A 26,187-nucleotide genomic window follows, 5' to 3' on the forward strand; every position below is an offset into this window, starting at 1 on the left:
TTTATTCAGGTACCATGATGAAGAGCTAAGGCCCAAAAGGCTTGCCATATATCTTTGCTCTATAAAGTACGCTGTGCGACCTGTTGAGTTTCGCTGGCATTGTGTTTTTATTCCAATCACAGAACCTGCAGACTTTCTTGTTTCACTTCACTGCAGTCAATGGGATTGTCTTGAGAACCATCAGTATTATGATTATGGAGGTGCTAAAGGTCCTAATGCGTGTGAAGATAAGCAGATATCCTGAGCCTGATCAGATGTAACCAAGGACACCGTATGAATCTAGGGAGAAAATTTTAGGTACCCTGGGTGAGACTTATGAGTAGTCATTACATAAAGGTTAGGTGCTGGATGGCTAGAGATTGGCAAATGTTGTGCCTCTATTCAAGAGGACCTGGAGGAATAAGCCTGGGAAATACAGGCCAGTGAGCCTAACATCTGTGGTCAGTAAGTTATCAGATAGTATTCTGTGGGAGTAGAAGTTCATGGACTTAGATGGACAAGGGCTGATATGGGACAGTCAGCATTGTATTATAAGTGTCTTACAAATCTGAATTTTCTGAACATGTGACTAGAGCAGAGCTGAGGATGTGTATATATGGATTTCAGCAAGGCTCCACAGCGGTAGGAAGGTTAGATCCAAAGAGAGATAGCTGAATGGATAGAAAGTTGACTTTATGGAAGAAAGCAGAGGCTCATGGTGGAAGATTATTTTTAAGACAGGACCCTGTAACTAACGCTGTGCCTTGGGGTTTGCTGATGTTACTGTTTGTCACCTGTATCAATAATTTACAGTAGATGAAAACATTAGCAAATTTGATGATTAATTATACAGTATATAGTAATTATACAGTAATTGTACATTAGATGGCGAAGATGATTGCCAGAACTTGATTGGTTGAGGAGGTAAGTTGATGGAATTTAATACAGAGAAATGTGAGATGTGGCATTTTGGGAAGTCAAACACAGTCAATGGTCAGGATCTGGGGAATGTTGTAGAGTAAAGGAATCTGGAATTACAGATATGTTGTATCATAAAAGTGGCAGCCCTGATTGTCAGAAAGGCTTGGCACATTATCCTTCATCAGTCGGTATAGAAGTCATGTTGCAGTTGTACAAGATACTGGAGAGGTCCTATTTAGAGTATTGAATTTAGTTTTGGTCACTGCTGCAGGAAAGATGTCAAGCTGGAGAGGGTACAAAGAAGATTTATGAGGATGTTACCAGACTCGGGGAGAAGTTGAGCAGGATTGGGCTTTCCTCAGTGCAGGGAGGTGATGGGTGATCTCATAGATGTATACAAAATAATTGAAGGAATAGATCAGGTGAATGCAGAGGGTCTTTTGTGAACCATAGGACATAGGTTTAAGGTGAGGGGGGAGAGATTTAACAGGAACCTGAGGGGTAACATTTTTGCACAAAAGATGGTGGATGTATGGAACCAACTGCCAGAAGATGTTGAGGCAGGTGCTATGGCAACATTTAAGAATCAGTCTGATGCATTCATGTGCTATAAATTCTGCCATTTCTTTCAGAATCATGAAGTGTATTTCCATCAGGTTTGGGGGAAATTTGTCTACCTTTCGGGCCTTTAGTTTGCCCAGCACACCTCTTTAATGATTGCAATTGTATAGATGTCCTCGCCTCCCTATGCCTCCTCAAAATTGCCTCATTACAAAAATGTGACATCTAACCCTTAGAATTAAATTCTCTCTGCTATTTCTTGGCTCACTTTTCAAGTTCATCTAGAAGTTGTTGTAATCTTACATAACCTTGCTTTTCCAAATGTTGATGAATCTTGTTTCTCAATATTCCACTCCTGATGTTAGGCTCATCAGCTTGTAGTTCTAAGGATTATCATTGCTCTCTTTAAATAAAGACACAACATTAGCCAGCCCCCAGTCATCTAGCATCTCACTTATGGCTAAAGATGATGCAAATATGACCATATAAGCATTAACCTTCACAATAGAAGACTCCAGTAACACCTTAAAGGTTTCATTTAGGATAGTTAGCATCTGTTTTATAAATTTTGAAGAAATGACAAAAGGGATGAGCAAGGCCAGGGCAGTATATATTGAACACCTGGACTTTAGAAACTCCTTTGACAAGATTTCAAATATGGTAGCCTGGACTGAAAGGACAAAACACATGAAAGCCAGGGTGAGCTGACCAATTATATACAGAATTGGCTTGATGGTTTGAGTCAGGGTGGTAATGGAAGGTAATTATTCAGATTGTAGGTGATGGGAAGGTTAAAAGAAGATATAAGGTTGCCTTGGCAAACAATGTGAAGGAAAATCCTAAGGGCTTCCACGGGCATATCAAGAGCAAAAGGATAGTAAGAGACAAGATTGGTCCTCTTGACGATCAGAGTGGTTGACTTTTTATGGAGCCAAACGAGATGGGGGAGATTTTGAATGATTTTCTTTTCATCGGTATTCACCCAGGAAAAGGGTGTGGGAAGTAAGTAAAATGAGCACTGAGAGTGTGGAACCTATACAGATTAAAGAGGAGGAAGTGCTTGTTGTCTTAAAGCAAATAAGGGTGGCCTGAAAATATTCCCGCTAGTGCAGAAATTACAGGGGCTCTGGTAGAAACATTTAAAATTTCCTTAGCCACGGGTGTGATGCCGGAGGATTGGAGGGTAGCTCACGTTGTTCCATTGTTTAAGAAAAGGCTCCAAACGTGACTTGAAATTATAGGCCGGTGAGCTTGACTTCAAAAGTAGGTAAATTTTTGGAAGGCATTCTAAGAGATCGAATATACAATTTTATATTTAGCCAGGAACTGAATAGGGATAGTAAACATGGCTTTGTGCATGGTAGATCATATTTAACCAATCTTAAAAAGTTTTTCGAGGACATTACCAGGAAAATTCACTAGATAAAGGAACAGAAGTAGACCATTCAGCCCATCAAGACTGCTCCACTCTGAGCTAAACCATTCTACATCTTGTTCCAATTTCTGGCCTTTTTCCCCCCGTATCCCTTGATACCCTGATTAATTAAACTCCCCCAATGATTGGGCCTCCACAGCTGTATGAGACAACAAAATCCACAAATCCATGACCCTCTGGCTCAAGAAATTTCTCCTCCTCCTGTTTTAAATCGGTACCTTCTAATTCTAAGACTGTGCCCTTTTGTCCTGAATTCATCCACCAAGGGGAACATCTTATTCACTTCTACTTTGCCCAATCCTTTCAGCATTCAAAATGTTTTTTATGTAATCCCCTCTCATTCTTCTATACTTCAATGAATACAGTCCAAGAGCAGCTAAACGTTCCTCATATGTTAGCCCTTGCATTCCAGGAATCATCCTGGTAAATCTTCTCTGGACTCTCTCTAACATCATTACATCCCTTCTAAGATAAGGGGCCAAAACCTATCCACTGTACTCCAAAGGAGGTCTCACGAGAGCCACATAGAGCCTCATCAATACCTCTCTACTCTTGTACATTATTCCTCTTGACATGAATGCCAACATAGCATTCATCTTCTTTACTGCCGATCCAACCTGGTTAGGGTATCATGCATGAGGACCCCCACCGAAGCCCCTTTGTATTTCTAAATTTCAAATTTTCTCCCCATTCAAATAATAATCTACCTGTTTATTTCCTCTTCCAAAATGTACAACTGTACATTTCTCAACATTATATCTCATCTACCATTTCTTTGCCCACTCTCCTCAGATGTTCAAGTCTCTCTACAATCTTTTGGTTTCTTCAACGCTTCCTACTCCACCACCTATCTTGGTGACATCTGCAAATTTGACTACAAAACCATTCAATCCATAATCTGAATCATCAATATACATTGTAAAAGGAAGCAGCTCCAACACCAACCCCTACGGAACACCGCCAGCAACTAACCATAACAGGATCAATTTATTCCCACTCTTTGCTTTCTGCCTATCAGCCAATGCTTCACCCAATGTAATATCTTTCCTGTAATTCTGTGGGTTCTCATCTTATTAAGCAGCCTCTTCTGCAGCACCTTTTCAAAGGCCTTTTGAAAATCCAAATACACAACATCCACACCCTCTCCCTTGTCCATCCTACTTGAGATTACCTCAAAAAATTTCAATAGGTTGATCAGGCAGGATCTTCCCTTCATGATATCATGCTGGCTTGGACCTATCATGCCATGCACCTTTGAGGTATTTCATAACTTCATCTTGAGGATTGACTCCAATAAGTTTCCAGGTTGACAAAGAAAGGTTGGCTGTGGATGTTGTCTATGTGGACTTTAAGTAAGGCATTTGACATGGTCCCACATGGGAGGTTAGTAAGGTTCAGATGTTAGGTATTCATGGTGAAGTAGTAAACTGGATTCAACAATGGCTGGACGGGAGAAGCCAGTGAGTAGTGGTGGATGATTGCTTCTCAGACTGGAGGCCTGTGACTAATGGTGTGCCTGAGGGATTGGTGCTAGGACTGTTGTTTTTTGTCATCTATATCTATGATCTGAATTATAATATGGTAAATTGGATAAGCAAGTTTGCAGATGACACTAAGATTGGAGGCATTGTGAACAGTGAAGAAAGTTTTTAAAGCTTGCAGAGGGATTTGGACCAGCTGGAAAAATGGGTTGAAAAATTGCAGATGAAATTTAATGCAGACAAGTGTGTGGCATTGCATTTTGGTAGGACAAACCAAGAAAGGACATACACCGTAAATGGTAGGGGATTGAAGTTTGCGGTAGGACAGAAGGATCTGGGAATACAGATACATAATTCCATGAAAGTGGTGAATAGGGTTGTAAAGAGAGCTTTTAGCATATTGGCCTTCATAAATCAAAGTATTGAGTATAGGAGTTGGATGTTATGTTAAAGTTGTATTAGACATTGTTGAGGTCAAATTTGGAGTATTGTGTGCAGGTTTGGTCACCTAACTACAGGAAAGATATCAATAGTGCAGAGAAGATTTACTGGGATGTTGCCTGGACTTCAGGAACTGAGTTACAGGAAAAGGTTAAACAAGTTAAGACTTTATTCTTTGGAGTGTAGAAGAATGAGGAGAGATTTGATAGAGGTAAAATTGAGGGAGATAGACAGAGTAAATGTAGGTAGGATTTTTTCACAGAAATTAGGTGAGATACCAGAGGATAATGGGTTAAGCATGAAAGGGGAAGAGTTTAGGGGAACTTCTTCACACAGAGAGTGGTGGGAGTGTGGAACGAGCTGCCAGCTGAAATGGTAAATAAGGGCTCGATGATAACATTTAAGAAAAAAATTGGACAGGTACATGGAAGGGATAGATAGTAAAAACACAAAATGCTGGAGGAGCTCAGCAGGTCAAACAGTGGATGGGAGAGGTATGGAGGGCTATGGTCTGTGGGTGCAGGTCAGTGGGACTAGGCAAAAAGAAATGGTTTGGCATAGACTAGAAGGGCCAAAGGGGCCTGTTTCTGTACTGTTAAGTTCTATAGTCCTATAATATTTTAAAATATTCATGGGTATCTTCAGATCGATGGCAGACAAAAACAATTATAAATTCAAATATGAGAACAAGTAGAAAATTCAAAAATAATACTGTGTAATGACTGAGCAGAATAAACTAGAATAACCTATTAAAACAAGTAAGAATAAATGAATAACCAATGAGAAACATTTTGATTTTTCCAGTTCACTTCCAAAAAGCACAAGCGCAATTCCTCTGAACATCTCTGTGCTCCATCGTATTTGTTTTCGCAGCACCCTGATCAAGTTAGTATTTTTACTGTTTTAATACAAATTATCCTAAAATATCAATCAAACATTTTCCCTTTATCCTGGTGAAAACTTAGATTCTGAAAGATTGTTAATTTTGACCAGTTAATTTTTTTAGACTAATAAAACTTCACAAATGGTGGTTTATTTTAAATAAAATTTCAGTCACTCTGATAGATCTGTTTGATCAGGCATTTAAACTACGATAAGGATATTTTTTGTCACAAATTGATATTATTTAACATTGATTTAATTTCTGCAGTTGATTACCTTGTCATTTATTATTACATTTTGCTTTTCAAGTTGCATTCCTTGTTTCTAGTGTTGCGAGTAACTGTCAAGGTAGTTATTTTTCTCTTCATAGGATAGACAGGTCATCAAAATAGGACTAGTTCAAATTTTATGAATTTTTAAAAGAACCAAAGTTTAAAGAATGTGCATTACATTATGGTTGTCATGGATTACTTTATCTTCTCTAATATTGAATGGGAACTTCTTATTGCACAAGGGTTAGATGGGAAAGAACTTGTGTGTATCAAGGAAGGATTCCTGATGCAGTGTGAGGACAGGCAGATTAGAGGAGAGGCTATACTGAATCTAGTACTGGGCAATGAACCTGGTCAGATAACAGACCTCTCAGTAGGTGAAAATTTTCAGAAATAGTTACCACAACTCCCTGACCTTTAACATGACCATGACAAAGAGAGGAGCAGACAGAATGAGAAAGTGTAATTAATACTTATGATGGGATTAGATAGGGACTTGGGAGAGTAAAATGAGAGCAGATGTTCTTAGGGAAGTACACAGTAGAAATGTGGAGAATTTTTATTGATCACTTGCTCAGGATTTGAGATAGGTTTGTCTCAATGAAGCAAAAAAAGGGTGATAGGGTAAAGGAACTGCGGTTGATAAGATAGGAGAAGCAAGATAGGAAGCAAAAATCAGACAGGGCTCATGAAAGTTGAGGTAGCCAGAAAGGAACTTAAAGAAAGGACTTAGAAGAGCTAATAAGAGGACAAGAAAACAACAAGTTGGATTAAGGAAAGCCACACAGGGTTCTATACATACATGAGAATAGAAGTTTGACTAGAGTTGCCGTAGGACCACTTGGGGATAATGGGGAGAACACGTTCATGGAGGCACATGTCGGAGAAGTCCATAATCTATATTTTGCTTCAGTTATCACCAGGGCAAGGGACATTATTGAATGTGAGGTCTGCATAGAACAGGCAAATGTGCTGGAGCATGTCGAGGTTAAGAAAGCATTGCTATTGGAGCTTCTGAAAAACATTCAGATAGACATATTCCCGTGGCCAGACTGAATATACCCCAGGTTACTACAGGAAGCAAAGGAAGAGATTTCTGGGCCATTGACAATGATCTTTGTGTCTTCCCTGACCACAGAAGTGGTTCAGGAGAATTGGAGGGTGGGTAAATATTGTTCCCTTGTTCAAGAAGGATAATAAGGATAATCTTGGGAACTATCGACCAGCGAGTCTTGCGATAGATAGAGGTTCTCTGTCCCTGGCAATGTTTTGGTGAATTTCTTCTGTGACTGCGCTGGTGAAGTCACAAACTTATTACAGTGTGGTGATGAGAAGAACGCACAGAACTCCATCTGTGACATGACCCAATGTTTTAAAAAGTTATATCAAACTTAACTGCTGTTAAGTTTAGTACCCTAGCTAGTCAAGGCAAGTAACCCATATGCCTTTTTCACCACTTTTATCTGTGCTCCATCTTCAAGGGTTTTGGACTTCAACACCAAGGTCCCTCTGTACCTCAATGTTCCTCAGGGCATTATATTTCAGCATGCACGTCCTATTGGTTATTAAACCTCCATGCAAACAACATCATGGATATCAGGATTACATTCAATCACCCATTACTTTACAGATTTTGCCAAAAAACTTACTAAAATGAAGCTCATTAGTAAGGTTTGATGATTTAAAAAAAAATCTCTTGCTTTGTTTTAGTAGCTTATTGTTTGATATAACTCAATAGTGTTAAATTTCTACTATGCTATTTCTGATTTGAGGTAAATAGCATTTCTTTAAATTAAATTTTGTGGCAATTCTTTGTTTTCCTTCTCAGGAACCTGCAACTAGTCCAAAGTTGATCCATGACAACAACAATGCGTCACCTTCATCACCAAAGGGTCCACAACCATCACCAACTGTTAGTATGCCATAAGTAAAACAAATCTATTAAAATAGTTCCGGATATCTGAAAGAAATTATAATCATTGTTTTTAATGAACAAGAACAACTATAAATTGGTCTATCTAGAAATTATTTAATCATTTCCTTTTCTTATTAATGTCTTGCAATAAAAACCTTATTTAATTAAATTTGTAGGTTTCAGAAAAATATGGATTACTATATATGACGAAAATTACAGAGAATGGTAAAAAAGTCAGGTGAGTACTGGAAATATGGGCATTCAATTGGAATGTTTCAGTTGTCGCACTTTGGTAGGTGAAATGTAAAGGGAAAGCAAGACACTTAAAAGCATTGGTGTACAGGGATATATGGGGATTCAGATCATTAATTCTTCGAAAGCGGCCATCCAAGTAGATAGAGTGGTAAAGAAAGCACCTGGTATGCTTGCCTTCATTGGACAGAGTATTGAGTATAAAAATTCAGAAGTCATGTTGCACCTACATAAAATGTTGGTGAGCCCACACTTACAGTATTGTGTGCAATTCTGGTCACTCAATTACAGAAAGAATGTGGAGACTTTGGGGGGGAAAAAAAATCAGGAAGGATTTGCTGAAAAAAATGATTTATGGGATAGTAGACCAGTGATTTTCAAACTGCCCCCCCCAAAAAAAAACTACATTCCACCTTAAGTAATCCCTGTGCCATAAGTGCTCTGTGATTAGTAAGGGATTGCTTAAGGTGGTATGTGAGTGGAAAGAAAAAGCTTGAAAACCACTGTTTTAGTCATACCTAATTCACTCGTTATGTGCATGGTCTAATAACTCCAAAGGAAATGGGCCAATGACAATTTCTCAATCAAAATATTTCAGTAACAATTGGGTCTAGAGCAGTGATTCTCAACCTTCCCTTCCCATTCATATACCACCTTAAGCAATCCCTTACTAATCACAGAGCACTTATGGCATATAACATATATATAACAATTACAGCACGGAAACAGGCCATTAGGCCCTTCTAGTCCGCACCGAACCAAACACCCCTTTCTAGTCCCACCTCCCTGCACAATGCCCATAACCCTCCATCTTCTTCTCATCCATATACCTGTCCAACCTTTTCTTAAATAATACAATTGACTCCGCCGCCACTATTTCTCCCGGAAGATCATTCCACACGGCTACCACTCTCTGAGTAAAGAAGTTCCCCCTCATGTTACCTCTAAACCTCTGCCCCTTAATTCTTAACTCATGTCCTCTTGTTTTAATCTTTCCTCCTCTTAACGGAAATAGTCTATCCACATCCATTCTGCTATCCCTTTCATAATCTTAAATACTTCTATCAAATCCCCTCTCAACCTTCTACGCTCCAAAGAATAAAGACCCAATCTGTCCAATCTCTCCCCATACTCCAGATGCTTAAACCTAGGCAACATTCTGGTAAACCTTCTCTGCACTCTCTCCACTCTGTTTATATCCTTCCTATAATTAGGCGACCAGAACTGCACACAGAACTCCAAATTAGGCCGCACCAACGTCTTATACAATCTCAACATTACCTCCCAACTCCTATATTCCATGCAATGATTGATAAAGGCCAGCATACTAACAGCCTTCTTCACCACCCTATTCACGTGAGTTTCTACCTTCAGGGAACGATGTACCGTTACTCCTAAATCTTTCTGCTCTTCTGTATTTCTCAATGCTCTCCCATTTACCACGTATGTCCTGTTCTGATTCTTCTTACCAAAATGAAGCACCTCACACTTATCAGCATTAAATTCCATCTGCCATTTTTCAGCCCACTTTTCTAAGCAGCCCAAATCCCTCTGCAATCCTTGAAAACCTTCTTCATTATCCACTATTCCACCTATCTTAGTATCGTCTGCATATTTACTAATCCAATTCACCACCCCATCATCTAGATCATTAATGTATATAACGAACAACAATGGGCCCAATACAGATCCTTGAGGCACACCACTGGTCACCGGCCTCCAACCTGACAGACAATTATCCACTACCACTCTCTGGCCTCTCCCTTTCAGCCAATGTTCAATCCATTTGACTATCTCAAAATTTATACCTAAAGACTGCACCTTCCTAACTAACCTTCCATGTGGTACCTTATCGAAGGCCTTACTGAAGTCCATATAGACAACATCCACTGCGCTACCCTCATCCACATTCCTAGTCACCTCTTCAAAAAATTCAATCAGATTGGTCAAACATGACCTTCCTCCCACAAATCCATGTTGAGTGCTCCTGATCAGACCCTGTCTATCCAGATGTTTATAAGTACTATCTCTAAGAATTTTCTCCATTAATTTACCTACCACAGACGTCAAACTTACAGGCCGATAGTTGCCAGGCTTCCTCCTTGAACCCTTTTTAAATAACGGAACCACATGCGCAATGCGCCAATCCTCCGGCACTATCCCCATATCTAATGACATTTGGAAAATTACCGCCAGAGCCTCTGCTGTTTCCTCCCTCACTTCTCTCAATGTCCTGGGGAAGATCCCGTCTGGTCCCGGAGACTTATCCACCTTTATATTCTTCAAAAGCCTTAAAACTACACCTTTTGTAATCTCTATATTCCCCATATTTACCCAATTTGCTTTTTTTTATCTCACATCTCCCAATATCCTTCTTAATGAATACCGAAGGAAAGAAACTGTTCAATATCTCCCCCATTTCTCTAGGCTCCACACACAGTTTTCCGCTCTGATTTTCTAAGGGACCAATTTTGTCTCTAGCTTTCCTCTTACCATTAACATATTTGTAGAACTCTTTTGGATTAGTTTTCACCCTGCTTGCCATAGTTTTCTCGTACCTTCTTTTAGCTTTCCTAATTCCTCTCTTAAGATTCCTCTTACATTCAATGTATCTTTCAAACATCTCCTTAACTCCATGCTTCTTATATCTAATGTACGCCTCCCTTTTTCTTCGAACCAAGTTTCCAATATTCCTTGAAAACCACGACTCTCTCAAACCTTTTGCCCCTCCTTTTAACCTAACAGGAACATAAAGCTTTTGCACTCTCAAAAGCTGATCTTTAAAAGACTTCCATCTCTCTACTACATCCTGCCCATAAAACAAATTGTCCCAATGCACACCCTGCAAGTCCTTTCGCATCTCCTCAAATCTAGCTTTTCCCCAATCAAAAACCTCAATCCTTGGCCCTGATTTCTCTCTTTCCATAATGACATTGAAGCTGATGGCATTATGATCACTGGACCCGAAGTGCTCGCCAACACTAACCTCCGTCACTTGACCCATCCCATTTGCCAACAGTAGATCTAACACTGCTCCTTCTCTGGTCGGCACCTCTACATATTGTTGTAAAAAACTATCTTGCACACATTTCACAAACTCTAACCCATCCAGTCCTTTCACAGAATGTGTTTCCCAATCTATATGTGGAAAATTAAAATCTCCCATAATTACAACCCTGTGCTTATCACAAATATCTACTATCTCCCTACAGATTTGCTCCTCTAGGTCTCGGTCCCCTCCGGGTGGTCTATAATACACCCCTACAAGTGTAACCTCTCCTTTCCTACTCCTCAGTTCCACCCAAATAGCCTCCGTGGATGTGCCCTCTAATCTATCCTTCCTAGGCACCGCTGTAATATTTTCCCTGACAAGCAATGCAACCCTACCTCCTCTTGCCCCTCCGACTCTATCACACCTAAAACAACGAAACCCAGGGATATTCAGTTGCCAATCACATCCCTCCTGCAACCATGTCTCACTAATTGCTACCACATCATACTTCCAAGTATCAATCCACACCTTCAGCTCATCCACCTTTTTTACAATACTCCTGGCATTAAAATATATGAATTTCAGGGATTTCCCAATTTTTAATCCCTGTTTTCCCTCATCTTTACGAACAACATTATTTACTTTTCCTGCCAATTGCCCTTCATCTTCTTCTAGAGCATTTCCCTTCTCTATCACCTGCCCATCCATATTCAAATACTTACTACAAACTTTCTTTGTTTGCATTCTAACCTTCTCCTTACTGCTCTGTACTATTTTGTTCCCTCCCCCCAACCATTCTAGTTTAAAGGATCCTGAGTAGCCCTAGCAAATACCTCTGCCAGGATTGCTTAAGTTGGAATGTAAATTTGAGGGGGCAGTTTGAAATTAGAAATTAATGAAGGTAAAAAGGTGGATGTGGTGGATTTTCGTAAGGCATTTGACAAAGGTTCCGCATCGTTGGCTCATCCAGAAAGTCATGAGGTATAGGGTTCATGGAAACTTTGATGTGTGCATTAGAAATTGGCTTGCTCATAGAAGGCAAAGGGTAGTAGTAGATGAAATATATTCTGATTGGAGGTCAGTGACAATTGGTGTTCCGTAGGGATTTGATCAGGAATCCCTGCTCTTTGTAATTTTTATAAATTATTTAGACAAAGAAGTGGAGAGATAGCAAGTTTGCTGATGGGTGGCATGGTAAGCTTAGTGGTTAGCACCCTGCTGCTACAGTGCCATCAATTGGGACTGGGGTTTGAATCCCGCATTGTCTGTAAGGAGTTTGTACGTTCTCCTCGTGTCTTCGTGGGTTTTCCCTGGGGGGTTCCGGTTTCCTCCCACTGTTCAAAATGTACCGGGAGTGTAGGTCAATTGGATGTAATTGGGTGGCACAGGCTTATGGGCCAAAAGGGCTTGTTACAGTACTGTATGTCTAAATTTAAATTTATAACATGGAAGTTGGCATATTGTAGCTAGTGTAGAGGGTTATGTGTTACAATGGGATCTAGACAGGATGTAGAGTTGGACGAAAAAATAACAAATGGAGTTTAATCTGGAGAAGTAATACACTTTAGAAGATCAAATTTGAATTGGAATAATGATTAAAGGTGAGATCTTGGCAATGTGGATGAACAGAGGGATCTTGGGGTCCAAGTCCATAGATCCCTTGAAGTTGCCATGCAATTTGATAGGGTGGTTAAGATGGCATCTGGTGTGCTGGCCTTGATAAGTCTGGAGATTAAGCATAAGAGCTGCACAGAAATGTTGCAATTCTATAAAACTGATTCAACCACACAGAGAATTGTGTTCATTTCTTGTCACCTCATTATATGAAGGATGTGGGTGCTGTCTAGATTGGAGAACATGTTGTGAAGAAAGGCTGAGTGAGAATGTCCTGTTTTGCCCTTCTGATTTCCCACTAAATTGTACTCCTACACTTCTTATGCTCATCAACTAATTCATTTAATTCAAAGTGCTTAAATCTGACATTTGCCTCTTTTTCTGACCAGAGCCTCAATATCTCAGTGTTCCTTTAACTTATGAATCTTGACCTTTTCCCTCACAGGAATATGCAGTGCCTAACCTCTTGCTGTTTCGCCTTTTTGAAAACTCCACTGTCCAGCCATCCCCTTGAGTTTTTGCCTCCTAATCAAGTTCTCCATGTCCCTGTTCAATTGCTCCAAAATTAGTGTTGCCCCAATTTAGGAATTTAACTTGTGGTTCTACTTCTAATTTATATGTTCATATATAATTTTGTAACTCTTGAGTTTTTGATATTTTTTAATATATTTTGCAAAGTACCACAATTTTTTTATGTAAAATTGATTTTCATTAGATTCCAAAACATTTAAAAAAAATGAGGGTAGAGAATTCAGGGGGAGGGGATCATTTAATGGTGTTACAGAGTTCTGTGTTGTGTATTGGCCTATGTGTTGTGTGGTTTTATGTTAAAAAGTGACAGTTTGCCTTAGAGAGCTAAGGTGAAGGTGGACCTCTGAGAGAATGGGAGACGGACTGAGCATGTGCAGAAAATGATCTACAAATTTCTGAACTTGGATGATAAACCACCACTGGGTGGTGCTGTGGAGTGGAAGAAGGCCCAGAGCATGAGCCAAGGTCTGGAGGACAGTTTGGAATGTTGGGATTTCAAAAAGGATGAACATTCCTTTGATGAAAAGATGAAGGCAGCCAGAAGGATCTGGACCAAGCCATTTGTTCCTCTCTCTGCAAGCAACACAAGAAGACAGCTTTGAATTTTGTGCTCTCTCTCTCTCTCAAAGATCTTTTGGCTTCAGTTTACCAAACAAATTGAATTTTGTCTATGATCTTTGCTTCGGTTGAGATCGAAGTCTTTTGTGTTTTGTGTTTTGTGTTTGTTTTGTGTCTAAGTTTTTCTGTGGCCTGGTTGGAAATATAACTTAGACTTTAATTACATATGTTATATTTAGGCTGGGGAATTTATTAGTTTTACACTGTGAATCACGATAGGCTGCAGATGCTGTGATTGTAGTAAATGCACCAAAATGCAGGAGGAACTCAGTTGTTTTTTTTTCAAGATCTATAGAAGACAAAGATGTATTGCCAACATTTTGGGCCTGAGCCCTTTTTCGAGAAAAAAACAGAAAAGGCAGAATCAGGATATATCAGAAAGTCTCAAAATTCAAACAGTGGGGAGAAATAAAAGGTGTTGATTTGATGTGATAAGGGACCAGGTAGAATTTATTATGTCTGTGCGAAAGAAGACAAGGAATGGAGAGATGATGGTGGAAGAAGGAGGTGGGGTAAGGTTTAGCAAGAGACACAAGTCGATATTAATACCATCCAGTTGGAGGGTGCCCAGTTGGAAGATTTGGTGTTGTTCCTCTAATTTATGCTGGTCTCAGTCTGGCAATACATGAGACCATGGACAGACATGTCAGCAAGAAAATGGGATGGAGCATTGAAATGGGTTGCCACTGGGAGATCAATTGTATTACAGCAGACAGAGCTGAGATGCTCAACAAAGCAATCTCCCAGTCTGTGTCTGGTCTCTCTGTTGAGGAAACAATGCATAGATGTTTGAAACTGTTCTGGCAGTTATGTACCACAGATCATTTTTGGTAGATCAATGTGATATCTTTGAATAAAATAAATAGAAATGATATCTTGAATTGAATTGATCAAAAGAACAATTTTTTTTCCCTGAATATAACTGGAAGAACTAAAGCATCAATTTTATTTTTCTTACTGTGAAAATCTTGTGCTTCAATTATTTCCTTGAGGGAAGGATATTTTCTGTTCCTATTTTGTTTACCCTCTGTGTGACACAAGGCCTACCACCATAGTTAACTGTCCTCTGAAATGGTCAGGAAAAAAATTCAGTTCAGGGTCATTTGCAATAGGGAACAAATGTTGACATCACCAGTGACCTCCACCAGCTGAGAATGAATTGTAAAGAGGCAATGGTTTTATACTAGAAATTGAAGTGTTCTATCGGTTAGAAAATGTCCAGACATTATTACTAAAATTATTAATTTTATTCCAAAACTTTATTATTAAAAATAGAAATGCATAATATTAGTGATTGCACTTTTTTATTGAATAGCTTGTTATATTTTTTAAACATTACAGGAAGAATTGGACATCAACTTGGACTGTCTTGCAAGGTTCATCTCTACTATTTGCTAAAAATCAAGGCAGTGGAACTGGATGGGTAATGTTTTAATCATGAAGTGTATAATATAGCATGGACAGTAATAATGGAGAAATATTAGTGCAATGTTTATAAACTATTTAAACCATTTGATAAACAATGCAAAAATCCAAAATAAGTGTGAAATACTATCAGTTTTAGTTATTGGCAAGTTTAACTGGTCACTATAGCTACTTTAAAAATATATTTTTCTTGGTGAGTTCAAACAAAATGTAAACAATATTGATATAGTTCATGAAACAATTTTTTGCAAACTCAGCAATTGAAAATTTAATTTACAATAAAAAAAATCTTTTAAATATTGCACTGGTACAATGACAGATTTATTGTATGGTGGATACTACAGGAATTCTTGGTCACAAACCTGACACCTGCAATAATATTATGATCTGTTTTGTAAATGTAATTTGACAGTTAAAATATAGCGATAAATAAATTTTACAGTTAATTTGATCATTTTAATTGTATAATAAGGGTACACATACCCAATTACATACATTTCAAGTCGCAGAGTTTTACAGCATGGATACAGCTCCAGTTTGGCAATAATGGCATAGGTGCTTACCTGAGCTAGTTCCATTTGCTTGTGTTTGGCCGTTATCACTTGAAAGCTAACCAATCTATGAGCCTGTCCAAATGACTTCTGAACATCGTAATTGTGCCTATCTCTACCATTTCCTCTATCCCTGTACATCCCTAAATGTTTTTTAAAATGTTGTAATTGGACTAACCTCCATTGGTTACGCCTATAAATGCTAGAGTTGACAGGGACTTTCTCTCAGGAGCATAGGAGGCTGAGATGTAACTTTATAGAGATGCATAGATAGAGAAAATAATCAAGCTTTTTCCCAGGGTTAGTGAATCTAAAAATAGAGAGTGTAAATTTAAAATCAGAGGGGAAGATGTGAAAAGGATTTGAGGAACACCTTTTTTCCCCCCACAGTGAGTGGTCAATCTGTAGAGTGACCAAAGGAAGTGGGAGAGAAGGATACAATTGCAATGTTTGAAAGTCATTGAGATAGGAACATGGATAGGAAAGGTTTTGAGGGATTTTTCCCAAATTAGTGTTACTTTGGTAGACAGTTTGATTGGCATGAACAAATTGTGTTAAGGGCCTGTTGCATTGTTTAAACTGAATCTATGCACTCGTACATCACTTATACTCTTGAAGGGATTTGCTTGATCCCACCTACATAGGCTTGACATGCCTCATTTTTCTTAACCATAGCATCAACCACAGTTCCCTAATGTTACAATCCTTACCTTTTACTCTAGCAGGAACATATTGGCCCTAAACTCTCCATACCTCATTTTTAAAAGTTTTTCACTTGTCAGATATCCCTTTATATGGTAATTGACTCCCAATGAATGTGCAAGATTCTGTCCAATCCCATCAATGTGAGCCCTGCTTCAATTTAGGATTTTAATTTGTGAACCAGTCCTTTTTCCTTTAAAGTTTCATGTCCTAGAAATGCTAAAGGCAGGTGATCTGAAGTGCTTATGTGTCCTTTTTTACTTCTGTGCTTTATTTTGCGAGCTGCAGTTCAGTAATGAGAATAGCAAGTATTTAAGAAAATATCATTCACTTTGTCTCAAAATTTAGTATGTTTTTTTTGATTTACAGGCCTATTAATTGTAAATAGTCCACCTGCACTTTCAAATGTATTACCATCTATGCTGAAATTTGTACTTATGTTCAGTATTCCTTTGATAATCTGAAAAGGCAAGTATGATAGTGGCATTTATACATAGAAAAGTAGAGCATTGTTTTTAACAGGACCAAAGGAGCCAAGCATCCATGTATATGAAAGATAAAGTTAGCAAATAATTTAAAAACTGAATGGAAATTTGCCCTTTATTGCTATAGAGATGGAGTTCAAAAATTGAGAATTTAAATATCTACTGAGCATTTATTTGACCACAACTGGAATATAATTTAAGGAACAATATACATCTATTGAAGACAGGTCAGAGAAAGTTCACAATGTCCACAATGGTTGTCTGATAAGCAAAGATTGAAAACATATCAAAGGTGGTACAGCAGAACTGCAGACACATGAGGACCTTGCTTCCTCTGTGGAGCTTGCTTGTTCTTGCAACAGCATAAATTTTCACAGGATGCTCGGGTTAATTGGCTACTGTAAATGAATCTTTCATATAGATAAATGGCAAAAGATTCAAAATAGATTTATAAGCTGAGAAAAGATAAATTGCAGGGTTACAAGGAAATGGAATGGAAAATGGGTTGGATAAGATTGCAGGGAGCTGGAATGGGCCAATTTGATTGAATGACCGTCCTGTGTCATAATTTTTAAAAAATATAGCTCTATACTCTATAGTTTAGCAGAGGAGGATGGAGGAGTGGTATGCTTTGGAATTAATGACATTAATTGTATTCAAATCTAAGATCGACTGACAAAGTTTTGAATGAGAAAGTTTTATTTTTTGGGAATCTGGTGGGAAAATGAAGTTGTGGTCTATGTCATGAATGGTGGAGGATTTTGGCCTGTCAAGCATTCTCCTACCTTTATTTCTTATCCTTCTGAAGAACAGTTGGGTAATACAAAACTTATTACGTAGAATCAAACTATTTGGTGCAAACCCCATCCTTCTCTCGCTGGTCCTCTATCTATTCCTGGCTCGTGTGGTTATTTTAACTGAGTGTTGAATTCATTTATGCTCTTTGTCCATATTACTTAATGTGGTTTAAAGTTCCACATTGTAATTTTACTATTTTTTAGTAATTTTATTTTTTTTCTAACTTCACTAGTGTTTAGTTCTGGAGCAAAAACATTCTCACTGCAGCTAACTTCAAAATATTGAACAATTCTAGCAAAGCGTTCTTCCATTTCCTCCTTTCTAACTTCCCATTAGGATAGTGTAACTTCTGTTAGCTGAAATGAATTCAATTAAATGTGTTAATCATAAATGGTATTAAATATTTGTAAGTCAAATCATCTTGGCCATCATCATCAGAGGGGTTTATGTTTGGACTAGTTTATTGAAGCTGAAAAGGATGTTGTCATAGAATAGTACTAACTGGAGTGCTAACATGTAGTTTTATTACTTGTACTGCTGCCCAGCTCTGAGCAAGAACCCCGATCTGAAATATTAACCAATTTCTCTCTCCACAAATGGTTCTTTCAGCATGTCTGTTCTTATTTCATATTCCAGCTGATTTTTGAATTCCAGATTCAGTAACTTTATTTGTTTTTCATTGCATAGGAGAAAACATCCTAGGACTTGAAACCCTGCATCTTTTGGTTTTGTTGGGGTATCTGGAATCGTGGGTCACAGCCTGAAAATATAGGGTCAGCATTTCAGGCTAGAATTGAAGGATTTTTTCTTCTTCCGAAGGATGGTGAATCTTTAGACTACGTCTAAGAGACCTTTGGAGATTCAATCGAGGCAAAAATTAAAGGGAACATATCAGGTGTAGAAAATTGTACACCTACTAAAAACATCAACTTTGATTTTATTGGAGTAGGTATAAATAGATAATTGCTTCTTGCATTCTAAAAGGAAATTCATTAGGAAAACCCAGATTTTCTAATGAGAATGAACTCACTATAGAAGCAGAGTAAAACTGGAACAAGCAATTGAACTTTTAAAAAGCAAATGAAAAACAATGCCCCAGGATGAATCAACACCTTCAGATTGCATATATTGCTCACTGCTTTTCAGTGGAGTTTTAAAAAAAGGGGGGAATGTCGATTACATTGGATTTTGAAGTGCAGATGTCAATCTGATAACACCTTTTTCGGCATTGGAATACTCTCTTCAGATGCCACATAATTCAGTAGGCCATTCTGAAGTGGTAGTCTCCTTCAGCATCTATTCTTTTATGGCTCATTACTTTAACAATACAGACTAAATCTTCAGCAGGAAAATTGGAAAATCAGCAGATATTGGGATTCTAGTGCAATACATAAAATAACAGGCCCTGTCAGTCCCCCTTCGACCACCACCCTCCTTTTCCTGGTAGAATTTGTTATCACACTCCGTAACATCTCCTTTGGCTCATCCCCCCTCTCTCAAAGTCGAAAGGGTAGCCATGGGTACCTGCATAGGTCCCAGTTTTGGCCTTTATTTTTTTGGCTATGTGAAGGCTACACACCGAAGGCTCTTCAACTAATCCACTGCTACATTGATGACTATATTGGAGCTGTCTCCTGCACCCTTGATGAGCTCGGCAACTTTATCTACTTTGTTACTAACTTACATCCTGACCTCACATTCATTTGGTTTATCTCTGGTAACACTCTCCCCTTTATCAATATCTGTTTCCATCTTGGGAAACAAACTCCCAACAGATTTTTAAAAAAATAAACCTACTGATTCCCATAATTACCTCAACTACATTTATTTATACCCTGACTCCTATAAGGAGGAAATCCCCCCCACCCTTCCCTGGCATCTGCTCCCAGGATGAGTTCTTCTATTCCAGAACATCCAAGACGTTCTCCTTCAAAAGAAAAAAAAAGTAGCTTCCCCTCTACTGCCATGAATTCAACCCTTACCTGCATTTATTTTGTTTCCCCCCCCCACATCTGCCCAGGCATCCTCAGCCCTGAGATGCAACAAGAGCAGGATTCCCCTTGTCTTCACCCCCCCTAGCCTTCACATCTAACATATTATCCAACAACGAAAACCCACCACTAGGCACATTTCCCCTCCCCTCCCCTCACTGCTTTCTGCAGGGACTGCCCCTTGGTACTTACTCTTGTGACAGGAAGAAATGCCGCACTTGGATCCAAACCTCCTCAAACAGTCCTTCCAAGTGAAGCATCCACTGCATCTGGTGCTCCCATTGTGGCCTCTCCTACATCAGAAAGACTGGAATCAGACAGGGAGATCACTTTGTTAAGTGCCTTTTCTCTGTCTGCTGCAATAACAGGAACTTCCTAGTGGCCAACCATTTTAATTCCACACTCCAGTCTCACACTGAAGCATCCAGGTAGCCTCATGCGCTGCCAAACCGAGGCTACCTGCAATTGGAGGAACAACACCTAATATTCCATCTGGGCTGTTTAATCTTTCCCTGTAACTCAATTCCTGAAGACCTGGCAACATCCTAGTAAATCTTCTCTGCACACTTTCAACATTACTGATATCCTTCCTGTAGTCAGGCAACCAGAACTGAACACAATACTCCAAATTTGGCCTCACCAATGTCTTAAACCTCACCATAATGTCCCAACTCATATACTCATACTTTGATTTATGAAGGCCAATATGCCAAAACCTTTCTTTACTACCCTGTATACCTATGACACCATTTTCAGAGAATTATGTATCTCTATTCCCAGATCCTTTGTTCCTCCGCACTCCTCGGTGCTCTACCATTTACTGTCTATGTCCTACCTTGGTTTTTCCTTCCAAAATGCAATATCTCACATTTGTCTGTATTAAATTCCAACTCCCATTTTCTGGCCCATTTTTCCAGATGGGCCAGATCCCTCTGTAAGCTTTGAAAGCCTTTCTCGTTCTCCACAATGCCTCCAATATTAGTGCCATCAGTAAACTTGCTGATCCATTTTACTACATTATCATCCAGATCATTAATAGAGACAACAAGCTACAATTGTCCTAGCACCGATCCCTGAGGCACACCACTAATCACAGGCCTCCAGTCTGAAAAGCAATCACCCACTACCTTTCTCTGTCTTCTCTCATTCAGCCAATTTCGAATACAGTTTGCAACCTCTCCATGAATACCAATGCCTGAATCTTTCAAACTAGCCTCCCATGTGGGACTGTATTAAAAGCCTTACTAAAGCCCATGTAGACAACTTCCACAGCCTTTCCTTCATCTACATCCTTGGTAACCTTGAAAAGCTCTATAAGATTCATTAAACTTGACCTACCATGCACATAGCCATGCTGACTATCCTTAATCAAACTTTGAGCATTCTTTTTGATGTTATTTGCTGGTTTCCTTTCAAAGTTTGATCTTTTCCTTCCTAATGAGCTTCTTAGTTGCCTTCTGTAAACTTTTAAAAGCTTCCCAGTCCTGTCTTCCCATTTTTTATTCTTATTTGTATGCCCTTTCTTTTACTTTCAATTTGGCTTTGACTTCTCTTGTCAGTCATAGTTGTATCATTTTTCGATTCAAATATTTCTTCCTTCCTTATTTCTCACAGAATCTGCTCTGTCATTCTCCCTGCTCATGTACTTATCTAATTTACTTGCCAGTTCCTCTCTCATACCTAGTTGAACCTTTCATTCCACTAGTTACTAATGCATCTGATTTTAGTTTCTCCCTCTCAAAATTACAGGGTGAATTCTATATTATTATGATCACTGCCTCCTAAAGGTCAAAGGGTTCCCTTACCTTCAGCTCGCTTACCAACTCTGGTTCTTTATTGAATTGCTATTTCTCTTGTTGGCTCAGCCACAAGCTATTCTAATGAAAACCTTCGATAAATTCCTTCTTTTGGGATCCAGTACCAACCTGGTTTTCCCAATCAACCTATATATTGAAATCCTCCAAAACTATTGTAACATTGGCCTTTTTGCATGCCTTCTCCATCTCACTCTATAGTTTGCATGCCACATCCTGGCTACTGTTTAGAGGGCTGTATACAAATCCCATCAAGGTATTTTTACCCCTACAGTTTCTTAATTCTACCCACAAGGATTCACTATCTTCTGATCCAATGTCTTTTCTCTCCAAAGATTGAATTCCATTTTAACCAGCAGAATCACCCCTTCTGTCTACCCTTCTGTTCTTCCAATACACTGTGTATCCACAGATATTCAGTTCCCACATGTCATCTTCAGCCACGACTCAATGATGGCCGCAGTGTCGTACCTGCTAACTTTCAGATGCACTACAAGGTCATCAACCTTGTTTCTTAAACTGTGGACATTTAAATACAAGACCTTCAGTGCTGCAATTCATCACCCTTTTCAATTGCTTTTCCAAAGTGCCCGAAGTTAAGTCCTTAATCTTACACTTGTACTTTTGCACTTTCGATTGCTAATCCATCCTCACAATCTCACTGCACAGTGTAACTCCTTGTGTATCTTCTGCCCTATTCACTGCCCTTCCCTGCCAAACTAAACCTTCCCCAATATCTCCTACAAACCCGGCTGCCAGGATACCAGTCCCCCTCCCATTCAGGTGCAACCCATCCTTTTTGTACAGGTCATACTTTCCCCAGACGAGATCCCAATGATCCATGAATCTGAACTCCTGCCCCCTGCACCAACTCTTCAGCAATAATTTGCCATAATTTCCTATTCCTGCCCTAATTGTCTTATAGCACTGGTAGCAATTCAGAGATTACCACCCTTGAGGCGTTGCTTTTTAGCTTCCTTCTTCATGCCCTATATTCAGACTTCAAGACCTTATCCCTTTTCCTGTCTATGTAATTTGTACCAACATGGACTATAATATCTGGCTGCTCACCATCCTACTTGTTGTGGACTCGATCTGAGATGTCCCTGACCCTGGAACCTGGGAGGCAACATCCCATCCCGGAGTCTTGATCTTGTTCACAGAACCTCCTATCTATTCACCTAACTATTGAATCCTCAATCACTGTAGCTCTTCTCTTCTCACACCCTTATCTTTGATCTGAAAGGCCAGAAACTTGACCACTATCATCTCTGCCAACACTATCCAAAACAAAATACTGATTGTTGAGGGGAATGGCTATAGGAGTGCCCTGTACTAACTGCCTATTCCTCTCCTAACAGTCACCCAGTTACCTGTTTCTTGCCTCTTGGGTGTGACTGTCTTCCAAGAGCTTCTGTCAATAACTTGCTTTGCCTCCTGAATGATTCATAATTCATCCAACTCCTGTTCCCTTACATGGTCTGTGCAAATCTGCAGCTGGATGCACATCTTGCAGGTGTAGTCATCAGGGACACTTGGGCTGTCCCAGATTTCCCACCTCCTGCAATTGGAGCATGCAACTACTCTAGCTGCATCTCCATTCCCTACTCTGCATTATTATGAAACTATCTTACCTGACCATATCTGTACTTGCAGCACATCTTCACCCCTCACCAAAGCCTCTAACTCTCCACTCCTACACTGGACCACTTATATACTGGCCGCTCCAGCAATTGCCGACCAAGAACTTGTTAAAATAACTGTAATGGTAAACTTTAATGAATTAAGAGACAGTAAGTAAATAAGAGGTCAATCAATATACAGAGATCCTTGTGCAAAAAAAAGTAACTTGTAATAGTGCAGGCAGTCCTTTTGTGCTGTCAGAGCATAACCTGATTAGTGTAACAACGAGGTTCAAGACTGATAACTGTGAAAAGAGATTGCTCTTGAACCCAGAGAAGCTGGTTTTCAGGCTTCTGTACCTTCTACTCAAAGGTAGCAGTGGGAAGAGTTTGTGACCAGAATATAGGGGTCCTTTATGATGCTGGCTGTCTGCTTGAGGCAGCATCTCACAGATGTCTGAAATAAATGGGAAATCAGAGCGTGTGATGGACCTGGCAATGTCGGGGGGAAGGGGATTTAAAGGAGATGTGCGAAGCAACATTTTTTTTAAGAGGAGTAGAGGTCTGGAATTGACTGCCTTGAATGTTGGTAGGGGGTACAGTAGTAGTCATCAAGATGCTTCTAGATATACACGAGTATGCAGGAATAGAGGGATAAGTCACAGAGTTTTAGTTTTTACTTGAGCAACATGTTTGGTACAAACATTTTGGCTAAAGAATGCTGTTCCGTTTATTCAGTGTAGATATTAAAATTCTAATATCACTATATTTTAAATATACTTACGCCAAACCTTTTCACAATGCTTTGTTGCAAGTTTGGCTCACGATCCATTTAAGAATGTCATCTCTTGGGTACAGAAAGAAAATGTTTGTTCCCTCGTGTTGTTTTGAAAAAGTTATCATTTATATGAATTATTTTCACACATGTAAATTACAGATTGTATTTTGCATCTAATACAACTAATTGTCAATGAAGCATTTGGAAAGTTGTCTGCAATGAAGCAAATTGTTGTCTGTGGAGATCCTAATTGTTTGCCTTCAGTAAATGTTGTTGTTACTGATTCATTGTGCTTTTAATTTGTGATTTCACTTTTCTTCCTTTTTTCCACCAAGTCATTCTATCAATGGACTTCCGTCCCGTAGCTCCTTCCTTATCATCTTCCTGCGTGGAAAAGTGCTGTCAAGTGTTGACCTCCAGTCGCCTTTGTAAATTGTCCACTAAGTTCTTTCAGCATGTACCTTGGCAGTTGAAAAATATTTTGTCTGTAATTTCATAGTAGTGTTCTATGTGTTGAATAATTTTGGTTGGTCTTGGCTGGAAAATGTTGTTTGCTTCCATGCCTTTGGTGTTTGATTCTTTTGCACACCCTGCTGGACATTTGGGTGATTAAAAAAAAAAATCATCTCTACTTTTCATTATTACAGCATGCTGTCAAATGCTTTAATAAACATTATGATTTTTACTATAATTTACAAACAGGTCTTGCTATAATACATTTATTAAAATGCAACAGTTTATTGTTTTGTCTCACGAAACAAAAGGAGAAAATTGTTTTATGCTACCATATTTCACAAGGATGCTTTTGATTTGTGGCTACCATTAATTACTTTGTGACTTGAGCTTGTGCTTTGGCAGAAATGTTTCTCTGTTATGGATAGAATCTTCCTCACAAAAGTTATGGGCAATAGTAATAAATTAACCATGACAGTAAACTTTTCTTCCATAACTAATAGAAATAAGAGTAGGCCATTCAGCAGTTGAAGCATGGCTGATCTGATGTTTCTTAAATCCACTTTGCTGCCTTTTACCACTAATGCTTGATTCTCTTACTGATTTAAATTCTATCTGTCATGCATAGGCGTATCTAGGGTATGGCAGCCATGGCACATGCCCTGGGCGCCACTTGAAGGGGGCGCCACTGTCCTCGCTTCGCCCGCCCGCCCAATATCGAACTCCCGAGCCCAACAAAGAATCTCCATCTGACAAAAGAACTTTGAGGTATGGGTCTGTTGTTCTTTAACGACACTGTCATATTTTGCTTTCTGATGGAAATCAAGCCAGTGTCTGGTGTCAACAAATTGAACTGATTTGTAAACTGACAATTAAGAGACCCACAAAGCTTATTGACTAGTCTCATTGTAAAGCTAATTCTAGCTAGGAATAGATCAACAAGTACATGTTAATATTAGATCACAAATCATTATCACAGTGCTAAACCAAACTCCCAATCAAAATTTCAGACCAGGAAGTCGCAGCACAATTTATACCTTATTTGTCTTGAAGCGGCGATGTTGCTGTTTTTCCTGGCACTGCTGTGCTCTTCAGCAAATCACCTTGCCAGTGCTTGGGAGAGGACAGAGGCACTGGGGACAAGTCATCTCCCAAGCGGCGGATCTCCAAGGAGCAGAGCAGCACCAGTAAAACTGGCAACATCGCCGTGGCCTAGCCAAATTCACCACCACCAAGAGTGACAGCACTGCTGCCTAACGCTCCATCTGCCCCCCACTGATTCTGACCTCCAGTAAGTTACCTTGGAGAACTCCTTATAAAGTCACCAAGATAGAAGATAGGGAGAGAGATCCTTGGCGGCCACAGATTGGATGATGTGTAAGGACCGATCAGTTTCATATGGGATTTTAGCAAGTCCCCTCCGAGCGCCTCACTCTGACTTGAATATTTCTTTTGTTTTCCCATGAAAAGACCTGTCTGAAAGAATGTGGGAACAAACATGACTTAAATTCACATTCAAATGTTAAAAGGGTTTTTGTTTAAGACTGAACCCACTGAAAATAAAAAGGAATGTTTTGTCGTCGATTGTCTTTAGCTGACACCTAAAGCTTACATCATACTTACTTGCTGTGTAAAGCATTTTCTTGAGATATTTTGTTCAAATATGTGTTTTTA

At 39.2% G+C, this 26,187-nt stretch overlaps 1 protein-coding gene across 8 annotated transcripts in view; it reads left to right on the top strand.

The window, feature by feature from the left end:
• arhgap12b (Rho GTPase activating protein 12b) overlaps positions 1–26,187 on the top strand; it is a 174,337-nt gene that overhangs the window by 110,953 nt on the left and 37,197 nt on the right. For 7 of the 8 annotated variants that reach the window (XM_069914458.1, XM_069914462.1, XM_069914463.1 and 4 more), the window contains 4 exons: positions 5,623–5,703; positions 7,801–7,884; positions 8,064–8,125; positions 15,236–15,317. In XM_069914458.1, the coding sequence (XP_069770559.1) occupies positions 5,623–5,703; positions 7,801–7,884; positions 8,064–8,125; positions 15,236–15,317 (309 nt within the window). The remainder of the gene's footprint in view (positions 1–5,622; positions 5,704–7,800; positions 7,885–8,063; positions 8,126–15,235; positions 15,318–26,187) is intronic. The other variant, XM_069914461.1, reaches the window with a different exon arrangement.

Source organism: Narcine bancroftii, chromosome 1 (genome assembly GCF_036971445.1).
Source record: "Narcine bancroftii isolate sNarBan1 chromosome 1, sNarBan1.hap1, whole genome shotgun sequence".
Taxonomy (NCBI): Eukaryota; Metazoa; Chordata; class Chondrichthyes; order Torpediniformes; family Narcinidae; genus Narcine; species Narcine bancroftii.